Genomic DNA, 25,022 nt, shown 5'->3' with positions numbered 1-25,022 from the left:
CAACAGATGGTTATCCACTCCAGCAACAGTCATTTGGTTACACACAACAGTATTCATATGAACATGTCCTTCCATGTCCATTGTCATTGAAAAAATGTATGCATGAATCTTCTTTTGGTTTAACTTGATGCTATGCTTCATTTTGTGTTGAAGTTGATTATGGCATAGTACTACTTGCTAATCCTTTGGAATTTACAATTTATATTACACTATTAATGCTTAGGAATTTTGTTTGTATAGGCTGTGTTGGTGCTTTTGTTAATATGTTTTAATGTTTCTCATTTATAAACTTTATTGTTAATGTCCTTTACTATATTTGATTAGTAATCTTGTATGTGATACTTCTCAGTATTTAGCAGTAACACGGACTGTATTCTTCTTTATGTTCATGTTTTAGGTACTGTATTCTTCTCTTTTTGTTCATCTTTTAATTTTGACATCACTTTATTAGTTATATGTTGCAGTCACTCATCTGACAGTTATCGTTTCTCTTTTGATTATATTGTGTTGTGTTACTTGCCTATTGCAAGTGTTTTGTAGTATTTCCTTAACATTTTTTTTTTTTACATTACCTTCTGGGTGCCTGGGCTGATCACAATTGCTATTGCTATCAAACTGTATTCTTTATAGAAGGATTTGCTCATAACTTGCATGCATTTGTAGAAGTCTGGGTTTAATGTGTTTTGCAGAGCAAAATCTGTTTCTGAGAAGTCCAGAGAAATTTAGCCTGTGCTCCTCAGACTTTCCCAGATACATCACTGACTTTATCTTCTTGGTAGTTCCCTTGCATCTTTTTATTTTGAGGGCCAAGTCATTACACATTTGACAGTAATACTGGGGAGGAAACAAGTTTTCTCTACGTAACTTTACACATTGCTTGGAGTTCTGTTTTGCCAAGGGTAGCATCAGAGAGCATGGTCCCAGATTTGGATGAGCATGTATCACAACCATAATCTCAAGGTTAGATCAGCCTTTCAGATCAACTTTGGGCTTTGTCAGCCATGACTGGACTGGAAGAAATCGGTCATTCTGGACCTCAGTGTAAACAGACTATAAGGATGAACTCTTCTCAGCCCTTACCAATTTGCCAGCACTAAGTAGCCTAAGCACAATCAAGTTTCTGTCAAGTTCTTGGTTCAAGAACTTGAGTTTGATCAGACATGGTCACACCCATGGATTTGTACTTGAAACAGTTGTCACAAATGAATCTTTATGTGTTCATGGATAGTGATAGGAGAAGTAAGATTGTCATGTCTACTATGATGCATCATAATCATATGGAAGCATTCAATGTCACCAGCCATCTGGGACCTGGATACACAGATTTGCTATAGAAGCACCATTTAACTGGGACCCTTGTGCTGATTTTCATTCAGTCAAGCACCAATCAGCGATATGGAAGCATTCAGTTTGGCAATGAACGTTGACACAGAACCATTCAGTCAGGCACCAATCATTGACATGGAATCATTCAATCAGCCATCAAGCAAATGTCTGATGTCTGTTGTTACTTTTTTTTTTTTTTTTTTTTTGTAGGGACCATCATTCAGGGGACAGAAGCAACCAATTGCCTTGACCTCTGAAAAACTAGGATTGGTTAGCTAAAGGATAGGAAGACCTTGTTTTATTTCAGTTGTGGAGGAAATCTGTGGAAGGAAGGTATGTTACACCTTTTTTTATTTACTTAACAGTTACATGTCAAGCTTTGAATGGGTGCAAATTAAGTATACAGTATTAAGTACTTGCAAGAGATCTTGCTCCTTGGAAGAGGGTAAGAATAAGAAAAAGTGAGATAAGTCATCATAGAAGGACTGGTTGATACTGTACTACACAAGAAACATAGTGAGGAAGATCATCAGAAAGCCATTAGTAGAAGGTTTAATCCTACACTGCTAGTTGTGATTTTCAATGAAAAGGAACTTCTGGGAGGCATCAGGTTTCCAAGAGAAGAGTAATCAGGCTTTTTAGTTTGCATAGTAATGTATGCAGGTCCCACGTATATATGCAGCCGGTGGAGGATTGTATCTTTCAAAATTTTGAGATTAAGAAGAGGGTGTTATATGCTTTCCTTGTCCTTGATTGCAACCTTGAAAGGCCAGAGGCTAGAACTTAGCTGTAGTAGAAGGACTATATCCTTCCTTTCATACTACCTAAGACCTTAAATTTTAAAGCTTCAAGACAGAACTACAGCTGGATGTAAGACAAGAAGTCTGATCTGAAAATGTATTTTCCACTATCACCAGGAGGTGGATTGCTGTTGCATTGTACTTGGAAGCAATCATGTGTTGCACTGCTAGTGTCCAAAAAAGATGTGGGACAGGTGAGCTCTTTTATTGTTCCCTTACAGTAACCAGACAGTAATGGATAACAGTGCTACAAATGCCAATGGTTCTTGACATAAAGATTATTACTGATGTCCAAGGATTTCAAACAAAATAATTTTGAATTTATAAGGATCTCATACTAAATCATGTTCCGCTTATCATTCATATCATTTGAAACAGTCTTTGAACTGTATCACCAAGAATGTTTACCTTGATTTTTGTTGGTGATCAAAGATTTTCATCCACATCATCTCATGAGATCGATTTGTTAATATTTGTTACACAACGGTAGTCCCTTGTTTATCCAGGGGGGCAGTGCCGTCAGTGCACTTCATGTGGCGCACTGTAGGCATTACTTAAGGTTCTTTGCAGCGTGCCTTCAGCCCCTAGCTACAACCGCTTTCATTCCTTTTACTGTACCTCCTTTCATAATCTCTTTCTTCCATCTTACTTTCGACCCTTGCATAACAGTTGATTCATATTGCAGTTTGTAGTTTATTCAGTCAAACAATAACAGGGGAGAAGATCAGGGGTAATTTCTTTTTTTCTGTAAATCTTCAGCTGAAAACTCTAATGGATCAGGTCAACAGACTATAAACCCAAGAGGGCTCCAAAGGGAAATCGTCGTGCATTTAGAGACAGGTTATAGGAAAAAGTGATAAATAAATACAGTTATAAGAGATTAGAAAATAAAACCAATACACCTGAAATTCCGGAGATGACAGCAGAGAGCTGGAGTGAATTTGCTCCATGCTTAAATATTTTGAGATCAGAAGATTTCACAGATGCACTAGGCAAACTATGCCACATTGTAGTTGTAGCAAAGATACAGCTCCTAGCAAACTGAGCAGCCTTATGCTAGAAAGTGACACTGTTTGCTGCAGCAGCCTGCCTAGTTTTGCGAGCAAAAACAGCTAGGTCAGGTAAAGAATAGTTGTGGTAGCGAATAACCTAACAGTTCCAGTGCTAGATCTTTAGACCAAACATTGATAAATCTGTTAAAGAAGAGTGCAGGAGATATTTGTTGTTGTAGCATATTTTATGCACTAAACATCATGAACCCACTTTACGTCTATGGTACAAGTCAGCATTAAGATTTGGTAAAATAAACTTGACTGATGACGTAACTATCCAAGAGTTTGAGTTGAGAGTCAGCACTTGAAGACCACACTTCAGAACAGTACTCCAAATGAAGAAGAAAAGTTAAAACAGATATACTAGTTTCATTCCAAAGCATTCTAAAACATTTCCACTAGATACCAACTTTTTGAGAAACAGAGAAAGCGGCATTACCAATATGCTTCCCAACTAAAGGTTAAAAGGTCACTCTTCAGTGGCAAAGGCAAGGGACACTATTGCACTGGCATGCAATGCCTAGAGGGCTGAACGTATGCACACATGATAAGTGTCACCCCAACCCCCCCTTCTCCCCCCAAGCTAGAATTGACAGAACCAGGCAGTGGCTGCTAGTGGATCAGAAGGTAAATCTATGGCTTGTCCATATCACACTTCTGTAGCTCAAATGGTCAACTCCATATCACACTTCTTTAGCTCATAGGGTCAGTAAAGTTAAGTTTTGATTGTGAAGTCCATCAAGTGAATTCAGAATGAAATCTTTGAGTTAGTTCTGGACCACCACATTGTGAAGTCCAGGTGAAACCATCTGAGTCACCATGGCCCTAATATTGTTTTTCTGCTTTGCCCTCCTCCTGAATGTTAAGAACTAATTTCAGACCAAACAAATATTTTGCTGACATGCGGTGTTACACTCATTACATTTGCTATTTGGCACTTGATTCCCTATAGGGAGTTACCACCTACAGTGTGCTTTACATGTCTTAATGTGAATAGTAGCTTTGTTCATACCCATTTGAATAAAAGCATGGAGCCCATAAGTGACATTGCCGCTTTTCCGTAAACATAAATTGTTTTGAGCTCTCTTCCTCTCTCCACATGGGGTAGGCAGGTGGTAAAATTACTTATTTTGTTTTGTCTGTAAATCCCTTCATTACCCAGATATCTGCATCTTGAAATTAGTTTACAATTTTATCATTACTGCAGGTAACCCCTGGGTTACAGCAGCTCTGACTTACGGCCTTCCTTACTTAAGGGGTTTTTTCTAATGTTCATTAAAAAATCGGTTCTGGGTTGGCATCTTTTAGTGAACCCTAAACTGGTTTTCTCACCTCAGTATAGTGCTTGTGGCACCGTAATCCTAGTTACAGCACCGTAGGCACTATAATGCGGTGAGAGAACTGGTTTAGGGTTCATTATAAGGAGGGGAGAAAACTGGTTTAGGGTTCACTATGAGAAGGGGAGACAACTGCATATTACCAGGGCAAGGATATAAGAAGGGAAACAATTGGTTTATTACCAGGGCAAGTCTCTCTCTCTCTCTCTCTCTCTCTCTCTCTCTCTCTCTCTCTCTCTCTCTCTCTCTCTCTCTCTCTCTCTCTCTCTCTCTCTCAAACTGCCTACACAAACTGAGAAACTGTAAGGAAAGTTAATTAGCATAAGGAAATATAAATGAAACTGAAACATGTATGGGCATTTTTTTTTTTAGACTGACAAGCCCTTAATGCAAGGAACATCTATTCTTAGACAATGACTTGAGCACTTATCCCAGGGATCAAGCTGACTCACTCTTTGAATTCTCAGATGGTTTATGGAACTTTGTCAGTACAAGTACAGTAATTGTAACCATTTTTGATTATCCCTGAAAATAGGGACTTAAGATTTTTTAATACTGCTTTCACATTCTTTGCACATATGGTAAACTGTACTTATGCATATGTTAGTTGCAGTTATAATATGCTGCGTTGCATGGTCAGAGTTTTGCATAACACTGGAAATACTCATGGATATTGTAAATTATCTCTTGGTTTTTGACATTCAAATGTGATGAGCCTTCCATTATGAGTGATATGTGAGAAAGGTACTTTGTGCCGGAAGTAGTAACCTGCTTAAATTTCCCTTTATCTTTGACTGGATAGATAGTGAAGACAAAAGTGTAATTAGAAAGATGTGGCAGCTCTAATGGGGCTCATGGTACTATTTAAAATGAAAGTTCTGTAATAAAGATTCTTTACAGTACCCTTTTGACCCTTCAGCTGCATTACATTTTGTTTTTATATGTCTTTCATTCCTTTTTGTATCTTGCCACTTGGCTGTCCAATTTATTTCACTTGTAATTGCTTCAATTTTCACATCTCATACATTAAAATCCTTCAGCCAACCCCAGTAAGTGTCAGATATGGTCTCAATTGCCAATTTCATTATTAATTAACATTAATTAATTTCTAGGTAATTCCAGTTTGCTAGATACCAGAGAAAGCTAAATAAATGACTATTAATCTATCATTGAACAAGTCAAAATTCCGTTATGCACCACTAATAATGAAAATTTGGGGAGACGACATGGCGAATGCTTTGTCAGTTAACAGAGAAATAAATATCATTCTAAACTGATTGGTCATGGTTATGAGTGGAAATTCCAACCCAAAAATGCCAAAAATGCAGGGTTTTTATATCATTATAAGGTAATGGCACCTCCTGCATTTCCAGAATTTAAGAGCTTCTAAGGATTTCAAATAGTGACGTTTGAATTAGGGGACCATATTGGGAAAGCAGGAGTTTGGGTGAAAGGGAGAAAGATATTACCCCCTTACAAGCTTCATGGTAATAATGGCAATGCTGGGTGATTGGTCACTGTAACAAGGCCATATTCTAACAAACCAACGAATTTGTGGGAATTTAACCCCCGTCTGCACTCTTAAAGCACAGGAAAGAATGTAGAATATGGGGTCATACTACAGAAACATATGGAAACATGAACTTGCACGCACGCCCAGAAATCCCGCTTTCCCAATGTGCTTTGCTAAATCATAGGAAGTAAACTGGTTCCATTATCTTGAGCAATAAAAAAACTTATGTTTATAGGGTTTTTTTGGTTGAATTTTCCACTCCTTGGGAAGAATGTATGCTGTGGGGTTGAATTACAGAAACATATGAAGTCACACTCTTACACATGCTTATCGATGATCAGCAGGTACAAGTTTGTGTTTAGACGTGTTGCAGTGTACCGCTTGACTGTAGTAGGCATTTCAGAAGAAATACAACCTAACCAGACATACCTCTACCTAGCCAAACCTTGGATGATGTCCCCTTACCTGGCATGGCTTCATCATTAAGTCTAAAATCTAAAAGCTGTACCAATTAAAATCAAAACATTTGTGTTTTCTGATGGTTTATAAGTATACTAGCCTGAGGTGGAATCTCTGGACTTACTGTTAATTGGTTCCACCAAAAGAATGCTAGAAGCATGAATCAAATCTCATTGTGGAGTCATCCATAGAACAGGCTGTAATTTGAGTAAAAGGGAGTTTTCCAACATAGGGAACATTCTAAACAGCGTAATTCTTTATTTCCAACAATGATAATTAAATCAGAGAGCAAGCTGCTGGTGAAACCTCTCTTCATATTCTTGAGTCCTTAACCATTAAACAACTGGTTCCATTGTTGAACAGCCAGTCGTCATCTGCTCTTCTGTTTATACCTTATGGTGTTTCTATGTTCTTTGAGTGCATTTTATGGTCACTTTGTTTTCATATTTTGAGCCATTAGGTTAGTTCTAATTTTACTTATAGTTTATATAATCTAGTATTAATTTTTTTTACTGAGTCATTTGTGTTGATTTAATTGCTGGAAATTTAGTATTGTAGCCCTGATGATGAAACCATGCTATGAAATGGGGCTGCAAGTAACTTGAAACATGCATCACCTTTTCATCCTCCTGTGCTTGTACTATGTATCCGACTTTCTAGAAGTCAACGCTTTCCTGATTAACTGTGAATAAAGATATATTTGAAGCTATAAAATAAGAGAAAACCATTCTTTTGCATATATTCAAAGCTGAAAAGAACTGGATGCTATTATTTTAATGTTAAGATGATAGTACTTTCAGAATATGGATAAAAAAGTCCATTTACTTCCATTAGGATAAACATTCATAAAATTGTCCGCTGCCTCATACTTATCAAATGTGACTCATATTGGACTAAAGCAGATGAGGAGGTTTTGGTTTTCCATGACACCACACTGTAATATGAACTACAGTATAAGTCTTGTCTACAAAAAAAAAGTAAAAAACTTTCTGAATATCCTTAACTAGCCAGACCTGGTTACACTGGTGTAAAGATTTGGGTTTTTAACTAGGATCTCATACACTTGTTTAGTGTTGAATAAAAAAGAAACAATTATTTTAAGACTTGATTCTCAACAAGGTATCCATGTGTTCATTTGCGGCCAGTGCAGAAGTCAAACCCTTGCTGTAATTCAGTGAATGCTTTTTGTAGTTCACATCCATTGATTTTACCAAAAGAGAGTACATGTAATTCGCCTTTTCTTGAGAAGACACGTTCAAATAGAACTGGAAGGTGTTGATGTAACAGAAGTCAGTCAGTCTCACGATCATAGAAGTAATCATCTTTATTGGAAGGAAGCCATTACTGCCTAAGTTCTCTGTTCATTATCACAGTTCCATTAGTAGTAACATCTACAAAACCTGGTACAGTTTGATACAGTAGAATTGCCCATTTCAGTTCCACACTGACAGAGCCTGCTTCACGAGGAATTACATTTCTATACTTTGACAGTTCGAATGATTTGGAGAATTGATTTATAAATGTTGATCATTAAGATAAAGAACAACTTTGTTTTGTGTTGATAGACTGGAGTTTTATTTCTTGGAGACTAGTTCTCCATTATTTGATATGACTTTCTAGAAATGCCTTTTCAAAATACCTTAAGGCTGTGCAGTAGACAGTCTTTTTAGTGTCTGCATCCATTAGGAGTTGAAGCTGTGATATTGAATATAGAGATAATTAGTGATAACTGTAGGAGATCAGATGGGTCAGATTAGATAGCAAGATCAATCGTAATTTGTCATTGGCCTCACAGGTGATTTAAATAAGAATACTACTCGTGCCATTTCTGAACACATCAGAAGTTGTTCAACTGAAGGTGGGTTCAGAGCAGTTGATCACTGTACTGTACTCTTCCCATTGTTTTTAATTGTTACTCGCTGTTCAGCTCCAAGGGACCTTCATTGCTCGTGAGTTTCAAAGAGTAATTCACATGTGTTGTTATTGAATACTTTGTTATATCTGTCATATATGAGTAAACTATCTTCTCATGAAGATAGGTATACTGTTTTTCAGGGTTGTATTGTACTCATAATGACTCAACCTCTTGTCATTGCTGAAATGTTACACCAGTGTTATGATGTTTTTCCATTGTACATATAGTCTAATTAGTGGGTCTGAAAATGTTTAGCCTGAAAAAATTAAAAGTTTGACTTGACAAGTGTTTCGATTTAATATCATATTCTGATGATTGTAGAAAATTTTCAGTCGTTACAAATTCTGCGTATGAGGAAACGATATATTAGAGGGTCTGAAAATGTTTAGACAAAAATTAAAATAAGTTTGACATACAAGTGTTTTGATTTAATATCATATTCTGATGATTGTAGAAAATGTTCAATCGTTACAAATATTGCCTATGAGGAAAAGATATATTGGTGGGTCTGAAAATGTTTGGACTGAAAAAATTAAAATAAGTTTGACTTACAAGTATTTCGATTTAATATTATATTCTGATGATTGTAGAAAATTTTCAGTCATTGCAAATTTTGCATATGAGGAAAAGATATATTTTAAAATTTAGTATTTGTTCATTAATTTGGGAATGTACTTACCATCCCAGGGAAGATACTTATGTGATGAGTTGACATCTTTTATGTCTGACTTGTTTTAATTTTTCAAGACACTTAGTGTAGATCATCTTATTTATAGTCTTGGGTTGCCTTCAATGAAATCAGGATAGTAGATTTAATTGTCTGATACCTATGTTAAAAAAACTTTAAACATTAATTTTAAAGTTCAAAATTCTTCTACTCAGTAAATTGTTTCTGATATACATTTACTAAGAAATCTATCATTGCCTGTTAAAATTACAGATTTGATTCAGTTTTCCTGTGTTATCTTGAAAACTGTGTTGAATGAAATAACTCTGCCGATATTTGAGCTGAGAAAAAGCTGACTTTTCTCATTGGGTATTTATTTATTTTTTTTTCGTGTGTTCGTGACATCAAAGAGTTTTATAAACAGATGGAAAGGGAATGCATTTGTGAGTTAAAGTTATTGTTTTTAGCCAATAATTATGGCTATATATGGCTTTTCAGATGAGCATCAGTGGTGAGTAATGATGCATGACTAATTTTTTTTACTTTGAAAACTTATTCATGGTCTTGTTCTGTTTTGGAAGGGATAAAGTTAATTTGCCTTTTGTTTGCTTAAAATACAATATTGCAAACCACTGCATGGAATTTGTGAATATTTGGCTTAGTTATATTAGTTTTTGGTGCCGGTATCATGAATAAATATTTGAAATTAGCATTATATGGCAAGTGAGCAATTTTCTGATTGATTGATGTTGTTAAGCTGCAAGTTTGGCATTTGTGGTAGAGTATAAAAAGGTCTGTTGCCAAGATAGGTTGCTAAAGGACTTTATAAATCTTGTAAGCTAGTGCTCCTTTGAAGCATGGGAATTAGTTAAAAGATCCAGTTATATATGTGTATGTATGTACAGTATATTTGTAATACATTTAATATGGATCTTTTAACCATCACAAAAGTCATGAAATAGTGTTCTCTTTGTGACTTATTGAGAATTGATGATGAAATGTTTATGAAACAATGGGAATGATTTAGGAATGTTGATTATTAAGGATAGAGTTTGTCAATTTCTTCATTAGTCTTCCAGTATGTCTGCCACATATCCTTTGTCATTTTGACTCCTCCTGACAGCTGAAGGGATTCTAGTCAAACTTGGCACAAATGTAGATCTACATGAAGGGAAATTGTGTATTTGTTAGTCATTGTGTCTGTCAAAGTTGCCTTGTTACTGAAAAGTCAACATTGTGGATGGGATTTCAGGTAGGCAGTCGTGCTTAAGTGTATGTGAAGGGATATGGTTATTTGTCCATCAGCATGTCTTTTACATCTAAATCATCCTGTACAGTTGAAGGGATTTTAGTCAAACTTGATGCATAGGTAGTCCATCAGGTATAGATTTTATAAAAGGAGATTGTCTGTCTGTCTGTCATTCTTACCATGGCATTGCTGCTACTCCTACATGGTTGAATGGATTTCAATTAAAATTAGTCCAAAGGTAGAGCATCATGCACAGATGTGTTTGAAGGAAGCTCTCTCTTCGTGTTGCTGTCAATTTGGCTTGTCATGCTTACCTTGTCATTGAAATTCCTCGTATGTGGTTGAGGGGACTTCAAACTTGGAGTAAGTTAGGCTGTCATACATATATGTGCATGAAGAAAGTTTGTCAATCTTGTTTATCTGCTTATTTGTTGGTCTGTTTGCCAGCGTGTCCTTCGTGCTTAACTTGTCTTCACAACTGATACATACTTAAATGATCTTGGTCAGACTTGCGTAAAGATTTGCCAAAATGTGAAATTAAGGTTCCAGGTTCAGTCAGTTTTCTATTCACTTTTACCAAACTTTGACCATAACCTTCATACTAAAAATAACTGCCATTTGGAGGATTTGTGTTTCACAAACAAATCTTGTTGGGCAAAAATTTTATGAGTTATTTATTTGTGCAAGAAATGTAATGAGATCTAACATTCATCAATTACAGTGTTTGTAGAGAGGAGTAGATCTGGAGCTGGTAGGGGATAAGCATTCCTAAGACAGTACTCTCAGAGTGCCTGTTAGATTTTGGGTTACTCTGGGTATTAGCCATGTGCTGCAACCGTGTGCAAAAGTTTTATTTTATGAACAAGTCTATTAACACCAGAAAACTAGAGGATGTTTTGAGGAATGAGTAGTACAGTATCTACTGACAAACTTTAAGGCTGTTAATTTCTGAATACTTTGTGGTAATTGTTTCACTACACAGATGAATATGAATACTTTGACAAGACAGAAATTTTATGTGATTAATGTCTTTTTCTTACATTTCCTGATAAAACATCAAATATTGTAAATTCCCTAATGTGAGGCTTAGTGATTTTATTAGAGCTCTTGGTTACGTATATCTTAAATATTTTTTCTTTTTTAAGATGTGTGTGTAAGAATCAGAATTTGGATAAATGGGGGGATATGCTTTAAAATTTTTCTACTTTGATACAAAGATGATATAGTAAGCTCTATTTTTTATTTTATTTTAGCTGAAATAATTCTTGGAAAGTAAAGTTAGCTGTTTACCAGCTCATATTTTTTGAAAGGATAGGCAGAAATTTTTACTCAGTTATTCTATAATAGTGTTGGTAATATTAAGCAATCCTTCAAACAAAATTATAGGTCTGCCTTTCAAGCATAAAAGAAAGGAGAAATGTTTTTTGATATGGATACGCAGGTTGGTGAATGAATGTCTGACTGGTTGATTAAATGAATATGCAAATAAGTGAATTAACAGCTATATTGTGTCAGAAGTCAGAAAAATACATACAGTCTGAAGCGATTTCCTCATGAAAGCCCACCTCTCTTTGTTGGCGGAAAAGAGAGAATGGAGATAGGAACATGACATGAAACCGTCAACTTCTCCAGGAATTTCTATTGAACTTGTTTTTTCCATGCTGATAAGCCTTTCAATTTATTCCAGAGCAGTCAAAGTGAGAACTGGTTCCTCTGTAGTCTTAATTTTTTCTTGGTTATATTCTAGCTCAGAGATTGTTTTTTGTATCCTGTGGAGGTTACATGGAATACTGTATAGGTAATTAATCAGAAATCCATAACAGGTAACTTGTCATTATGTTGGAATTACTTTAGTTTGCAAAACTTATAAGTTTCTAAATACTGATCTGCATTGTTTCACTTCATCTCATTGTTTCTAGTTTTCTGCATTGTACATTTTAACTTATTTACATTTTATTATTTTAAGAATTCATGCCTTCTCTTTAACTTCATGTTAAAGGTGAAATGCTTGTCTTTTGAAATGCAAATTGTAAAGCCTCTAGCAGTGAAATGAACCTGTCATGTTGCTGGTGTGCAAAACAATATGCATTGGTGTTTATTACTCTATCCTTCACCCCAAAACCTTGTGCTGGCGTGTCTTCATTTACTGAGTTTGACCTTTCCTGCTTTCGTTATTGGCCAGTATAATTGTAGCCTAGCAATTGCAAAATGCCTGAATGTCAGAGGTGTGGATATATTGATTATTAAGTTTGTTGTGGGCATAACTGACACATTCCTTGTGTTCAAGCACATAGTAGGAAACATTACTGTACATAAGATGATGATGTATTATAGCAGTGTAAATTTTCATGCTTTATTTGATTTTAGATTTTTGGGGAAATGGGAAGAGCTCCATACATTCTGGCTGTAATCTCCTTTTTTTCAATGGTAGAACATTATAATGTATAAATTCATTATTAAGTGTTGAAATCATTACCAGAACTACTACTGTATTTGTTGAGCAGATGTAGCTACAGTTATCATTACAAAATTATCCTCAAATCAGTACCATTAATGCTGATTTTCTGGCCTCAAAATGTTACCTTGCTCTTTTATATCATGCTAGAAAAGATGTTATTTGTGTATCAATTACAGGATCTTTTTCTTTCTCGTTATAATTATAGAGTAATTAGTATGAATATTTCTTCTTTACTCTGCTTTTCATTTCTAATTTAGATTATTATACCGTATGTTTGGTCCCTTTGTCCACTGCCTATTGTACTCGAGCCTTTCTCATTTCTACTAACTTCTGCCCTTTGTCCATTTTATGGTCTTCCCTCTATAACATATCAGTTGCCATTGTTATTTGGGCCATGTAGTTTTCTTTCATACATCACCTTTCATGACGTCTACTTTTTTAATCCTTTCTTGGTCTTTTGATTATACCATAGGCTGTATTGTTGCCTATGATTCCATTTTTTATTTGACACTCAGTGGCCTTATTTATACCCTTTGAATTTTCTCCATTTTATTTTTGATGTTGCTGGATGATTTTCAGTTTTTTCCGTCACTGCTTTTTCAAAGGTCCAATGTTTTGTATTCAGTACGGTACCATTTCTTTCTTTAATTGCTTCATAATTTTTTCTATTTCATACCCGTTTTAATTTGTCCATTGGTTTTTACTTTCTCTACATATTTAGGTGGCATACTGTATATAGCTTGATCTTCTCGTTTTATTAAGGAATCGAAGGTAGTTAGAGAGCCAAAGGCATAATAAGAAGGCCAAGAAAGGATTAAAATACTGCAGTGTCATCTTAAAAGGTAGTGGCTGAAATAAGGCTTTCCAAGTAGAGTAATGGGTAATGGAATTATGATGAAAGCTCCATATTATGCATCATAACATTTTGAATTGAAGATGAGAGGTTGTGGCCAACATTACCATGCTGATTTGTCATCTAGAAATGGTTTTGACAGTTACAAGGAAATTTACTTAGTATGCATGTATTGTGGTCCTTATGAAGTTTAGTGGTTTTCATTATTATATGAAGAAATTTTGTGGAGTTTAGGTGACTGAAATGAAGATGAAAACACCATAATGATGAAAATGACAAGAGCAGATAAATGCTGTACTGTACTAAATTTTTACCATTACAGTCCCATTGCTTTTTTCTAATGTTTTTAAATCTTAATATTCATATTTCTGCAGCTCCTTTCCTTCCCACAGCTTTAATCTCTCTCCTTTTCCTTCTTTTCTTCCCTCTTAATCCTTTCCCTGATCCCCAATATTTTTTGCTGCCTCAGTCCCTTCCCTTATGCTTAGACCTTTTCATCGCACAGGATATGTAAATATTCTTCCTCATAGTTCTGCACAAAATTAAAGGGAATCCTTAAAAAAAAAACATAATGTTTTAGCCATGGGTTTCATGCTTGTGAAGGAGTATGCATATGAAATTTCTGGGAAAAATTTCCTTAGCACATTTACACATGACTTGGATGGTATTGTTTGGGAAAGGTAAACAATGTGGAGAAACCAGTATACTGTATCTTAAGTGAAATTATATAAGGTAATGAGATGCTCTGACATTTCTTGGCATCATCTGCAGTACTCTGCTAGAGGACTTTGGACTTCATTTCATATGCAGTATTTTTTCATAATTTGTGTTTTATGTTCTGGCTAGTTCATTGTTATTTTTTGCATTGGAGAAGCCGCAGTGGTGGAAATAAGATAGTATCCTGTTATACTTTGCTGATGGATTAACTGGGAGTACCATTGGTTGCTTGACTTTCATGTAACTACATTAGCAGAAAGAAAAAATGTAAAAAAAAAAAATAAGATGTTTGAGTAAAAGGCAACCCAGTTTATTTAAATCACCAAATACAGTACAGTATTTTTTTTGTTTTTGGAGCCTTGTTTTGATCAGAAGTAGACTGTGTCCTATTCTCTCTCTCTCTCTCTCTGGGCATGCGAAAGATAGTACAAGTAGCATAAGGGTATATCAGATTTCATTTCATGGTTTGGTAAATTGTCACATTTAGGGAGCAGAAAGGTAAAAAAAATTATTATAGCTTATGTGCTGAGTATAACTTTAATCCCCTTAACTAAATTACTCTCTCTCTCTCTCTCTCTCTCTCTCTCTCTCTCTCTCTCTCTCTCTCTCTCTCTCTCTCTCTCTCTCTCTCAATAGACATAAGTTAGGAAGGTTAGAAAGAACATAACTTGTATTTCTTTTTTATTATTTAGTTAAAACTTTTTAAAAATAGAAAAGCCATGGAAAGAGAAATAGCTTATAATTCTATCTACTCTCATTGAACTTTATTTACTAGGAAAAAAAAAAAACAACGATGGTGCTCTATTATTGGCTCTGAAGTAGAGGGCCATGCCATGGTCCTTAAATAGAAATGTGGAAAATAAATATACTTTAGTTGCAGTTGAATTTTTCTTATCAAATAACCATGTGTTAGGCAGCCTGATAATTCCCTCACCAGAGAGACCTGGCACTGATATATACATACTACCTGTTTGTATAGAGAAAGCAGGAGCTCTTTCTAGATGAAGTTGACAGTGTATGGCTAAAGGAACTCAAAAGTATGCGTTTACATTAACTCAGTTATGTAAATTGTGTATAATTTTTCAAGATTCATTATTTTTCTTGAGTAGCTTTTGTCTTATCTTTAATTTGTAATTTCTTAATCCCATGAGAGAGAGAGAGAGAGAGAGAGAGAGAGAGAGTTTTGTCAGCAATGTCTCTTTAATATAAGGAGAGAATTTTCACGACTTTCCATGGCTGTTAATTATTGGGTGTTTTCATAAATGACATGCATTCATTAATTTAAAGGTTAGTGCCTGTGAAATGTGGGATTCATTATACCTGAAAATAATGTATATGAGTAGAATGTGCACAGTATAAATGAAAATGCAAATATTGGTTGCATTTGTCTGTAAGCATATAAACTTTTAGTATGCTGAAATGTGGGATTCATTATATATGAAAATAAACTTAATTTATGTGAGCAGAATGATTATAAACAAAATAAAAATATTGGCTGCATTTGTCTGTAAATAAGTAAGCCTTTATATGTTATTATGCTTGACTCTCCTTATTTATATTGAAAATAGTTTAAAGACACTACTGTAATATGGTCTGATACTGACTAGTGGGATGGATGGTAGGATATGGAGAGTGAAAAATAATGGACTGGTAGCTTTCCACCAGAACTTTTCAGAAGCATTTAGAATAATTTGTTTGTCACAATGAATTCTATCTTGAATGAGCAATGCCGCCCAAAACATACTTATTCCTACAATAATACTGTTCATGGGCTTTTGCTGAGGGTGTTTTAGGGCTAGGCTATATCTTGAAGGTTGAATGATTAAAAACACACACATTTGCTTTATCAAACCCTATTATGATTGATTACGGTAGTGTATTATTAGTCTGTACTTATAAAGTTTGGAGACTATAGTGTTCCTTGTGTGTGGCAGGTCAATTGCTTGCCAAGGATTCTGAACCAATTTTGGACATAAGGTAGTTTGCTGCATCAGTCTATTTTTCCTCTTATGAGGAATAATCATAAACCAACACAACAACATGGAATGATTTAGCCACCAATAACCCAACTCTGAATCCTTACTAGTAAATTTTGGCATTCTACAGAACAGTGTTTTATGTGACTACCTTTTATTTTTATTGGTACCATATACAGTACTGTCTTAAGTTACTTTTATGAATTTATATTTCAGATCTCTAATAAAAAAAATACTAGAAGTGAAACAGGAAGAAGAAATTACATTATTCTTTGAAAATTAGTTTACTGCAAATACACCTGTATATACAAAGTGAACTTTGTGATAATGTGTATCATAATATTTACAAGATATTGCATTGGACTTCATGATCACATTGGACTTCATGATCACATTGGATGAAAGTGTTTGAATGTGGATATTTCACAAGTAATCTTGATGCATCAGTTTTGCTTAATTAACTTTGAGATACATATTATCACTTCTTATGAAACTGTTTAGAATCCCCTCTAAAGATTTAATTGGCATCAAGGTTGTACCCTTATTTAAGGGAACATGTCTTGTATCATAACTGGTAGTTGTAGGTTGGACAGTGGCTGGGTATAAAGTAGCCATATGGTCAGTAGCGTTCATGATTTCTTATGTTGGCAATCCTGCCAGCTTTCATATTGTGGTGGAGTGGGAGATCTGAAAAGAGGGCCTTCATACCACGCGGTTCAGGTCTAGCCAAAATGCACACACCACCCGTGAGATTAGAAAACAAAGTGGCTTAGTGGAAATGCTAATGACTGGGGCCTCAAAGAGAAAAATTTTTGAAGGGGCTTGGAATACTGTGATGCTTTACTAAATGACATTTAGGAGGCATAATCTAAATCATCAAGAAGCAGGAAGGTCATCAAGAAGCAGTAAAGCTTTGAAGTCCATGAGAGGGGAAATTTATAGTGTTGGGACTTGTAAAACTGGAATATACTGCTGACATATAAGCATATTTTATTGATTTGATAGAGAAAGGGTCTAACAAAGGGGGTGGTAGAAAAATTCAAACGTGGTGGATGTTAGAAGTACCATAACTTGCAAGGGAGAAACAAACTAAAGTAGGACAAGATGCTAAAAGCCAGTTTGTCTGCATGTTAGTGTGCCTGTCACATTTATTCCTGCACAGTTGAAAGGATCTCAAACTTTTTACAATAGTAAACCATCATAAATAGATATATACACATAATTTATATTTTGCTTTAACTTTTGACTTCTATATAATTTGTTTAAGATGTAAGTAATGCCAGATAAATATTAAATTAGATGATATTTATTCTTAAATTTTTTTCCTCTTCAAGAGCATCCATTTCTTCATACTTTTCCATATACAGTGTGTAGTATATTTGAATTTTGATTTTTTTGAAAGGGATTTGCTTATCCAGTTGATGTATTCATGGTTTTTATGTATTTGTTCCTGTATATATTTGCATAGAATGTTCAATTCTAAGTGGGTAAGTATTCATAAATTGCAAATTGTGTGTATTATATATGTACTTGCAATAGTAATGATTTGTTCACTTGAAGATGTATCTTTCTTATTGAATTTAGGATAATCTTTAACAGAGAAATATTTTAAAATTGTATTTGCACTCATATTATTTTAACTTTATTAGTTTCATTTCCTTTATTTCTCTTTTTCTCTCAAGATGGAGGTGACCGGAGCAGATATAAGTTTTTCCCTCCAGCATGGTCTGATCCGGGACACAACAACAGTAAATGCATCTCAGTTAACACTGAAGACACTGAAGGACAGAGCATGTGAATTTATTAATACTAAGGTAAAGTACAATGTGAAAATGTTGCATATCCTATATTTTAATTGCTCAGGGGTTACCTGCACTTTATATCTGATTGACAAAAAACATACTAGGGTTAATATATTTTGTTGCTGTGTACAGTAAATGCACGGCAGTGTACCTCATATATTTTTATGGGTTATTTGTCAAATGATGGTTAAATATGTTTACAGATGCTTTTTGTGTTTACTTGTTGATAACCTTGTGGAGACATATCACTTAGGGTGTGGCTTTTTTGTTACACTGTAGACAGTAATAATAGTTCATTGCATTGACCATTTATAAGAGTCTTATTCAAGATACAACTTTATGGTCTAATTGCATAAATAAAAATCTTTGGAATGAGAGTGACTAAAGTGTTATGGCGTTGATAAGTAGTACTTTAGCCTTATGGAGACACACATCAAACATTAAAGCATTAGTGTGAGGTTATGAATTTCCTGTAAAGGTGTTCACAGTAGATTTTCTTCCTGTTTGCATGTAATGGGTGGTTTTACTTACTCTGAAGTTTTGTTATGATGATGCCTTCTTGTCTCTAGTTCCTGGGGTTTGATTCAGACTCTGTTGCATGTATCCATCTCTTCTAGCATCTGAATGTCTTGTGGCAACATTCTTGATTGTACTTGAAACAGGATAAATTACTGTATGTATAAAGGAATGTGACTTGTTAGTTATGGTTTGGTTGTTCAGTTTATAATATATTTACTCTTAAGATAATTTTATATTATGTTTTGATAGTTACTTTATTATTAATTAAGTTTTTTGTAGATTAAATATATTCACAGTATACCCTAGCAAAACCATATTTTATTTATTGTCAGGATGTTACAGGCTAATGAAGTGAAGGTTTTAGGGTGCAATGAGTGTCTTGTTGGGCAAGGAGTAAGGTCCCAGTACCTATTAATGATAGGAAAATCTCTTTGATAGCAAATGAGGTGTTAAGAAGTGGTATGTATTGTGTATGATTCTTAACAGTTTTTTAAGCAAAGGTAGTAAAACAGCTAGTGTAACTTTTGTATTGGTAAAAAAAGAAATTTGGTGTCCCCATGACCTCATAAAATCTTTTATTGGATGGTCCTCAAACATCAGTGACTGTCCTCCCAGGTTGCTGTGGAATGTTTTGGAAACTGTCGAAGATCTGTTCTGTGATAAGTTGTCTGTATTTGGGACTATATTTTGGTCTTCACAGGCTGTACATTTATCAATTACTGTACTGTTTTTAAATGTCTATATTTTAGGGTATTGAGTGATGCAGGAAAAGAGCAAATGTTTTACAGTATGGCTTTTCCAGAAGTTTCAGCAGACACTGATAATGTTTTGCCTATTTATTGTAATAATTCAATAATATAGTGTATATTTTAGTTTTATTCAGAACATTAAATTGGTTGAAGATGAGTAAAACATTTTTCAGATTTAGTTTTATTTTTTAAACCGTCTCTTTTTGTTACATGTATTATGTTTGGTTCTTGGATTTGGTATTTGTCTTCTCTTCCCATCTTTGAGAATTAATTCCATATTTTGTTCTTTATCTAAAGGTTTTTATAATTGATTTTATGTAGTAGGCAATCTATTAATGATTTGAGTATAAAATAATAAGGCATTCAGTGTCTATTGCTGTCAAGTACATGAAAAAAGAATATGTTCTCTTGATTAGCACTATGAATTTATCCATATTTTTCTTTATACTGTATATACTGTAAACAGTATATTTTTTGCTAACCCAGATGGAGAGGTTTTTAACATTTGCTGAGTCATTTTTGTTCACTTTTTCAGACAATATTTACTTTTATATATATATATTTTTTTTAGAAGCACCTATGAATTTTTCCTTAATAAGATATCTATTATGTAGTTAGTTTTACAATGCATTATCAGTTTGGAGAAGTTACTAGAGTAGTTATCAATGGTAAAATGACTAGTAATAGGATTATGACAAGGAATTTTTTTGCCAAGCAACATAATATTCGTAAATGTCAGAATGAGAAACAAAATAAGAGGCCATATTTCTAAAAGAAAAATAATGATGGATTCCCAAAGAACCCCTTTGGACAATCCTCCTCTCACAGTTAGGTAAGAGTGTTATATTAAAGAGGATAGTTTTGCAGGGTGCAGATATGCTTGATTTCAGAGGGGCAATCTTGAAGAGGAAATGACACAACATGCTGGAGTCCTTTATGCAAGGGGTGAAGGGATATAGCAGCAAGGTGACACTGTAAGGTCATTAGGATTTATTTATTTTATTGAGATTTAAGAGAAATAATTGAACTAGGGAACAGGCAGCTCTGTTAACCTCTGTCCTTTAGAGAATGTATGATATTTTGTGCTGAAATATGTATTACGTACATTGCGCTTATTGCTTATTTTTGTAGCTGGGTAAGCGTATTTTTATGAAATTATGTTTCCTCTTTAAAGTGTTGTTATTTTGGATCGTTGAGGGTGTGTGTGTGCGTTTATTTATATTTTGCTCATTGCTGTAAACTATGTTGGTGATTCATGATATTGATTAATTTATATTTACTGTAGACTTTTCTTGAAAATGCAGGTGAGAGTCAATATCTGGCAGTTAAAAAAAATCAGGATTTATGCTCCTTTTTATTTAATTATGGTTTCTTTAAAATGCAAATTAACTTTTAAAGAATTTTGAGTTAGCGGAGCAATTTTCTAGTTTTGAAAGCTCACTTCTTTAATAGGATAATTATTATTATTCTGTAGTAAAATAGTTTATTGCAGCTGTTGTTACATTGTTAGACTCAGAGGCCTCACTTGAAGGATTTTTATTAAATAAGTATATAAAATGAAGTAATATATATGAGAAGAACCAAAAGTTAACATTTGAAAAGTACAGTATATCTTGCAAAGAACTTTTAGTACTGTCTGCAGTATTTTGTTAGATTAGACAAGACATGTGGTTTTGTAGGTACAAGACCTTGAGAAGCTGTGGTTTGATGGTTTGCAGGTAGAGCATGTGTTACTTAATATTGAGAAGCACGGTAATTTGGTGTGTTGATGTAGACAATCACCTGAATTTATAGCATTATGATAGTAGAAAGAGAAACAAACTAACCCAGTAAGCATTTATTACAAGTCTCATCAGCCGTTTCCCTTCAAATGCTACTGGGTTTTCATTGTAATGCTGTTTGCCAGGGGATAGGACATCTTAACGCCCTTACCAATGTAGTCATGATGAAAACAAGAATGAGGAAGAAAAAATTGCCACTAATCCCCTAAGGAATTCAAAGACTTTTGAATGTAAGAATGGAATTGAAAATATATATTCATTAGGGGAAAGAGAGTCTTTATTGTAATTAGACTACTGGAAGGAATGATATGGGAGGACAGTGTTTAGGTAGATCAAAAGAGAATCTAGAAAGGCAGTAGAGGCGCATTTATCGATCAAATAAGTTGCCTTCCATTTATAGTTGTTGAAAAGTGATGCAAAGGAAGAAACACCCCAGATATGAAAGCAAGAAATGATAAGACCAATATAAAGCTTCAGTACTTGATGTGAAGAAATGAACCTGAAACATGAAACAAGTAAGCATAATAAGTTTTCTGCAACAGATTTAGCTATTTGAACTACCATACAAGATCTGTGAGACAGGTTTGAAGTAACATAAACTCCCAAAATTTTGTTAAAAGTGAGAAGGTTAATTACATTTTAGTTCAGCAGAATCAAAGATTTGAATTGAAGTGAATATAAAGAAATAGGTAAGCAATTTCTTTGAATCATTAATTTGAATTATTTTTGGATGAATATTACATGCTATTAAGAATAGCTCATATCTCCATGCCGATAACTGAGTCGGCATTCAAACAGAAGATGATGGAATTTCTGACCTCATATGACTGTCTAGTACACCTTTTCTCCACCAGCTATGTTTCAAATGTTTTAGTTCAGAGTTCTCCTAGTCCCCATTGTGTATAGGCACTTGTTGGTATTTCATGGCTTTGGCTGTTTGCTGCCTTCACGGTACTGTACATTTATTTTTCTTAGGGTACCTTCCACATGAATCAAGGCTAAGAACATCAAGTTCTGTAAGAATGATTACTGTGTTAGCAGGAGGTTGATATTTTAGGTAGATAGACACACTGTTGTGCCAGCTGCAGAGTTATAAAGTGTGATCTTGAGAATAGGTGTTGGGATTGCAGGATTTTCTAAGATTTTATGCTTAAGTTCATTAGTATATGAAGAGAATGGAAGCAGATAGATTACAGAAGAAAATAGTTAGGTCAAGTCATAAACCTGTCATTTCTCCCTCTTCTCCAGGCCCTTCATCTGTAGTTTTCCTTACTCTTTGGCTTTTTCCTTTGCTAATACTTTACCTAGTATACTGAGGCTTCCCCTTCAGCTCCCCTTCCGGTTCAGGAAAGCCACATTAAAAAGTCAGAACAGGATGTAAACCTTATTGTAATCAAGGTTTGTCTGAATTTGTTATGGAACTGTTCCAGGCCCATATATGTTACTCAGTCATTTTCATGTTCCTCTGCAAGAGGTAAGATGTCATGTCCTTGCCCATCTGTAGCCCGAGCCTAGGACTGCCTTATGACAGTGGAAAGAGTTAAGTTAAGTATAGGTTTAGTTTTACCAGACCACTGAGCTGATTAACAGCTCTCCTAGGGCTGGCCCGAAGGATTAGACTCATTTTACGTGGCTAAGAACCAATTGGTTACTTAGCAACGGGACCTACAGCTTATTGTGGAATCCGAACCACATTATAGCGAGAAATGAATTTCTATCACCAGAAATAAATTCCTCTAACTCTTCATCAGCTGGCTGGGGGAATTGAACTCCGGCCCATCGAGTGACAGTCCGAAGCTCAACCGACTCAGCCAACGAAGGGCTAGTGGGAAGAGTGCATGGGTTCTTGGGGCGATGTGGTTCTCTGCCCTCCATCACATTCCTCAAGCTTTTCACACTTGGAGTCTCATTTAATGTATAAGGGGAAAGATTGTTTTGTTCTAAGATCACTAGGGTGTGGCCAGGAAAAGAACTCAGTGCTGCCAGATCTATTTATCCATTTAAATCTCATCCTCGAGGTTAATCCCTTGGACGTGGATGTATGACAGACAGATTTGGTCACTAGGGTCGGTGTTAGTGACAATTGGTCTTGACGCCTCAATGTTTCAAAGATTTCTTCGATCTAGGAAGACGGTTGGGTTAGTCCTTCAATCTCAACACACCGAAGCTGTTACTGTTCGGCTCTGTCTTTACGGACCGTGGGCATAACGGCCAACGACCATAACACATTGAAAACATCACTTCTCGTCCGGTCAGCGAAGTTTAGCAACAATTGGGTCTGGTCAGTACTTGGATAGGTGACCTCCTGGGAACACTGGATGCTGCTGATGTACAGGAGACGTCTTTTGCATCCATGGTTGGAAACGTTGGGGCTAGTCAGTTCTTGGATAAGTGACCTCCTAGGAACTCCAGATGCTATTGGCATATACAGGAGGAGACATCTTTTGCATCCATGATTCAAGTCTTGGACATATGACTTCATGTCTTTCTGCCTGATTTGTTCACCTCCAAACTAAGTGCTGACAACTTGTTTTTGTTTCCAGCTCAGCCAGGAAGTAGTGTCTAGTAGCTCCATTTCTTTTTGCTTATGTATGATCAAACAGACTTACTCCACAGCTGACATGGTGGACAACAATACATTCCGGGCAAGATTTTATAAGGTCAGGGGCATTGGTCTGCCCCTAGCATTCAGGAAGAACCTATCGGACAGGTACTAAGGATGGGAATGTGGTCACAACAGACCACATTCACCTCCTTTTTACCTTTGGAAGGTTACCCTTAGATCTGCGGGTTTTGTGTTGGTTGCTCAACAGTCTTGTAGATCATCCAGCTCTTGAAGACAGGTAGCATCTCGCCTAAGGTGTATGGCTGCAAAAGAGGTGTGTTTAAGACTGGCCTCCTACCTTCTCTTGTTATCGTTTTAAGGGACAGTTAGCAAACTGTCACTTGCTGGATGGATGTCATGCAGGTGTTCTAGGTGACTGAGTATCCTGTCTATAATCTAGCTTGTTTTGGATTAATAGATGCAGCTCCTACCCTCTCTCTAGCAAGGGGGGGCGAGGGACTGACAATGAACAGACCCACTGGTTATCTTCAGCTTTATTGTCCCCAACAATATAGGTTTATCCAAGCTTATCTTCGAATCAATGACGTTACCCTCTGTTTATACGAAGACCCAGAAGTCTGACAGTTGAACATCACATGTGTTCAATAGACACTCATATAGGTACAGACAATGTTATTAGTAATAGTTTCTGTAGTGAGTTGTCCTTATTCTGGCATTACGTTGACTCAGTTGATGTTAAACCAATCTCTTCTACATCTACTTCTCATTCTAAATCCTTATCTGCTACTTCTTGAAGTGCACCTGATCGTTCTTTGCATGCTGTTTCTTCGGCTATCGGCGAGTCTCTTCCTTTTGCCCCTATTGATATTTCTCTTTCCAATCCTACAATGGTTACAGCATCGTCAGTCATTTCCAAGCTAGATGTTATTCTAGCTGTTTTTGTTTTCTAAGGGTATGTCATAAGGAAATCCTCTGAAGTCAGTTGAGTAACCTTCAGATGAGGTGGTGGTGTTGGTTGCTGCTTTTGCTCTTCTTCCCCCCACCTTCCAACCATTCCCGTATTCTTTGGCTCATGGTGGTGCTTCTTATTCTTTTGTTCACCTGGTTTGTGTCAACTCTGGTGAGCTGCTTCAGACTGTTTCCCCTCAGTCTCCCTTTCATCACATCGGGGATTCATTGCTGTCACCCCAACTTCATTGGCAGAAGAAGAGTTTGAATCAGAGGAATCTCCTCTTGTTTTTGGCGCTTGCTGGAGCATTGCACTTCCTTTTATTCTCATATAG

The 25,022-nt window shown here is 35.5% G+C and overlaps 1 protein-coding gene across 12 annotated transcripts in view; it reads left to right on the top strand.

Moving 5' to 3' along the window:
- The window catches only part of PKD (serine/threonine-protein kinase D3), a 273,053-nt gene that overhangs the window by 70,570 nt on the left and 177,461 nt on the right, over nucleotides 1–25,022 (top strand). For all 12 annotated transcript variants that reach the window (XM_067119831.1, XM_067119860.1, XM_067119879.1 and 9 more), the window contains exon 2: nucleotides 18,005–18,136. In XM_067119831.1, coding sequence (XP_066975932.1) covers nucleotides 18,005–18,136 — 132 coding nt within the window. The remainder of the gene's footprint in view (nucleotides 1–18,004; nucleotides 18,137–25,022) is intronic.

This window comes from Macrobrachium rosenbergii, chromosome 2, assembly GCF_040412425.1.
Source record: "Macrobrachium rosenbergii isolate ZJJX-2024 chromosome 2, ASM4041242v1, whole genome shotgun sequence".
Lineage (NCBI taxonomy): Eukaryota > Metazoa > Arthropoda > Malacostraca > Decapoda > Palaemonidae > Macrobrachium > Macrobrachium rosenbergii.
Note: the sequence above shows the minus strand (reverse complement) of the source record. Positions and strands in the feature narration are given on the sequence as shown.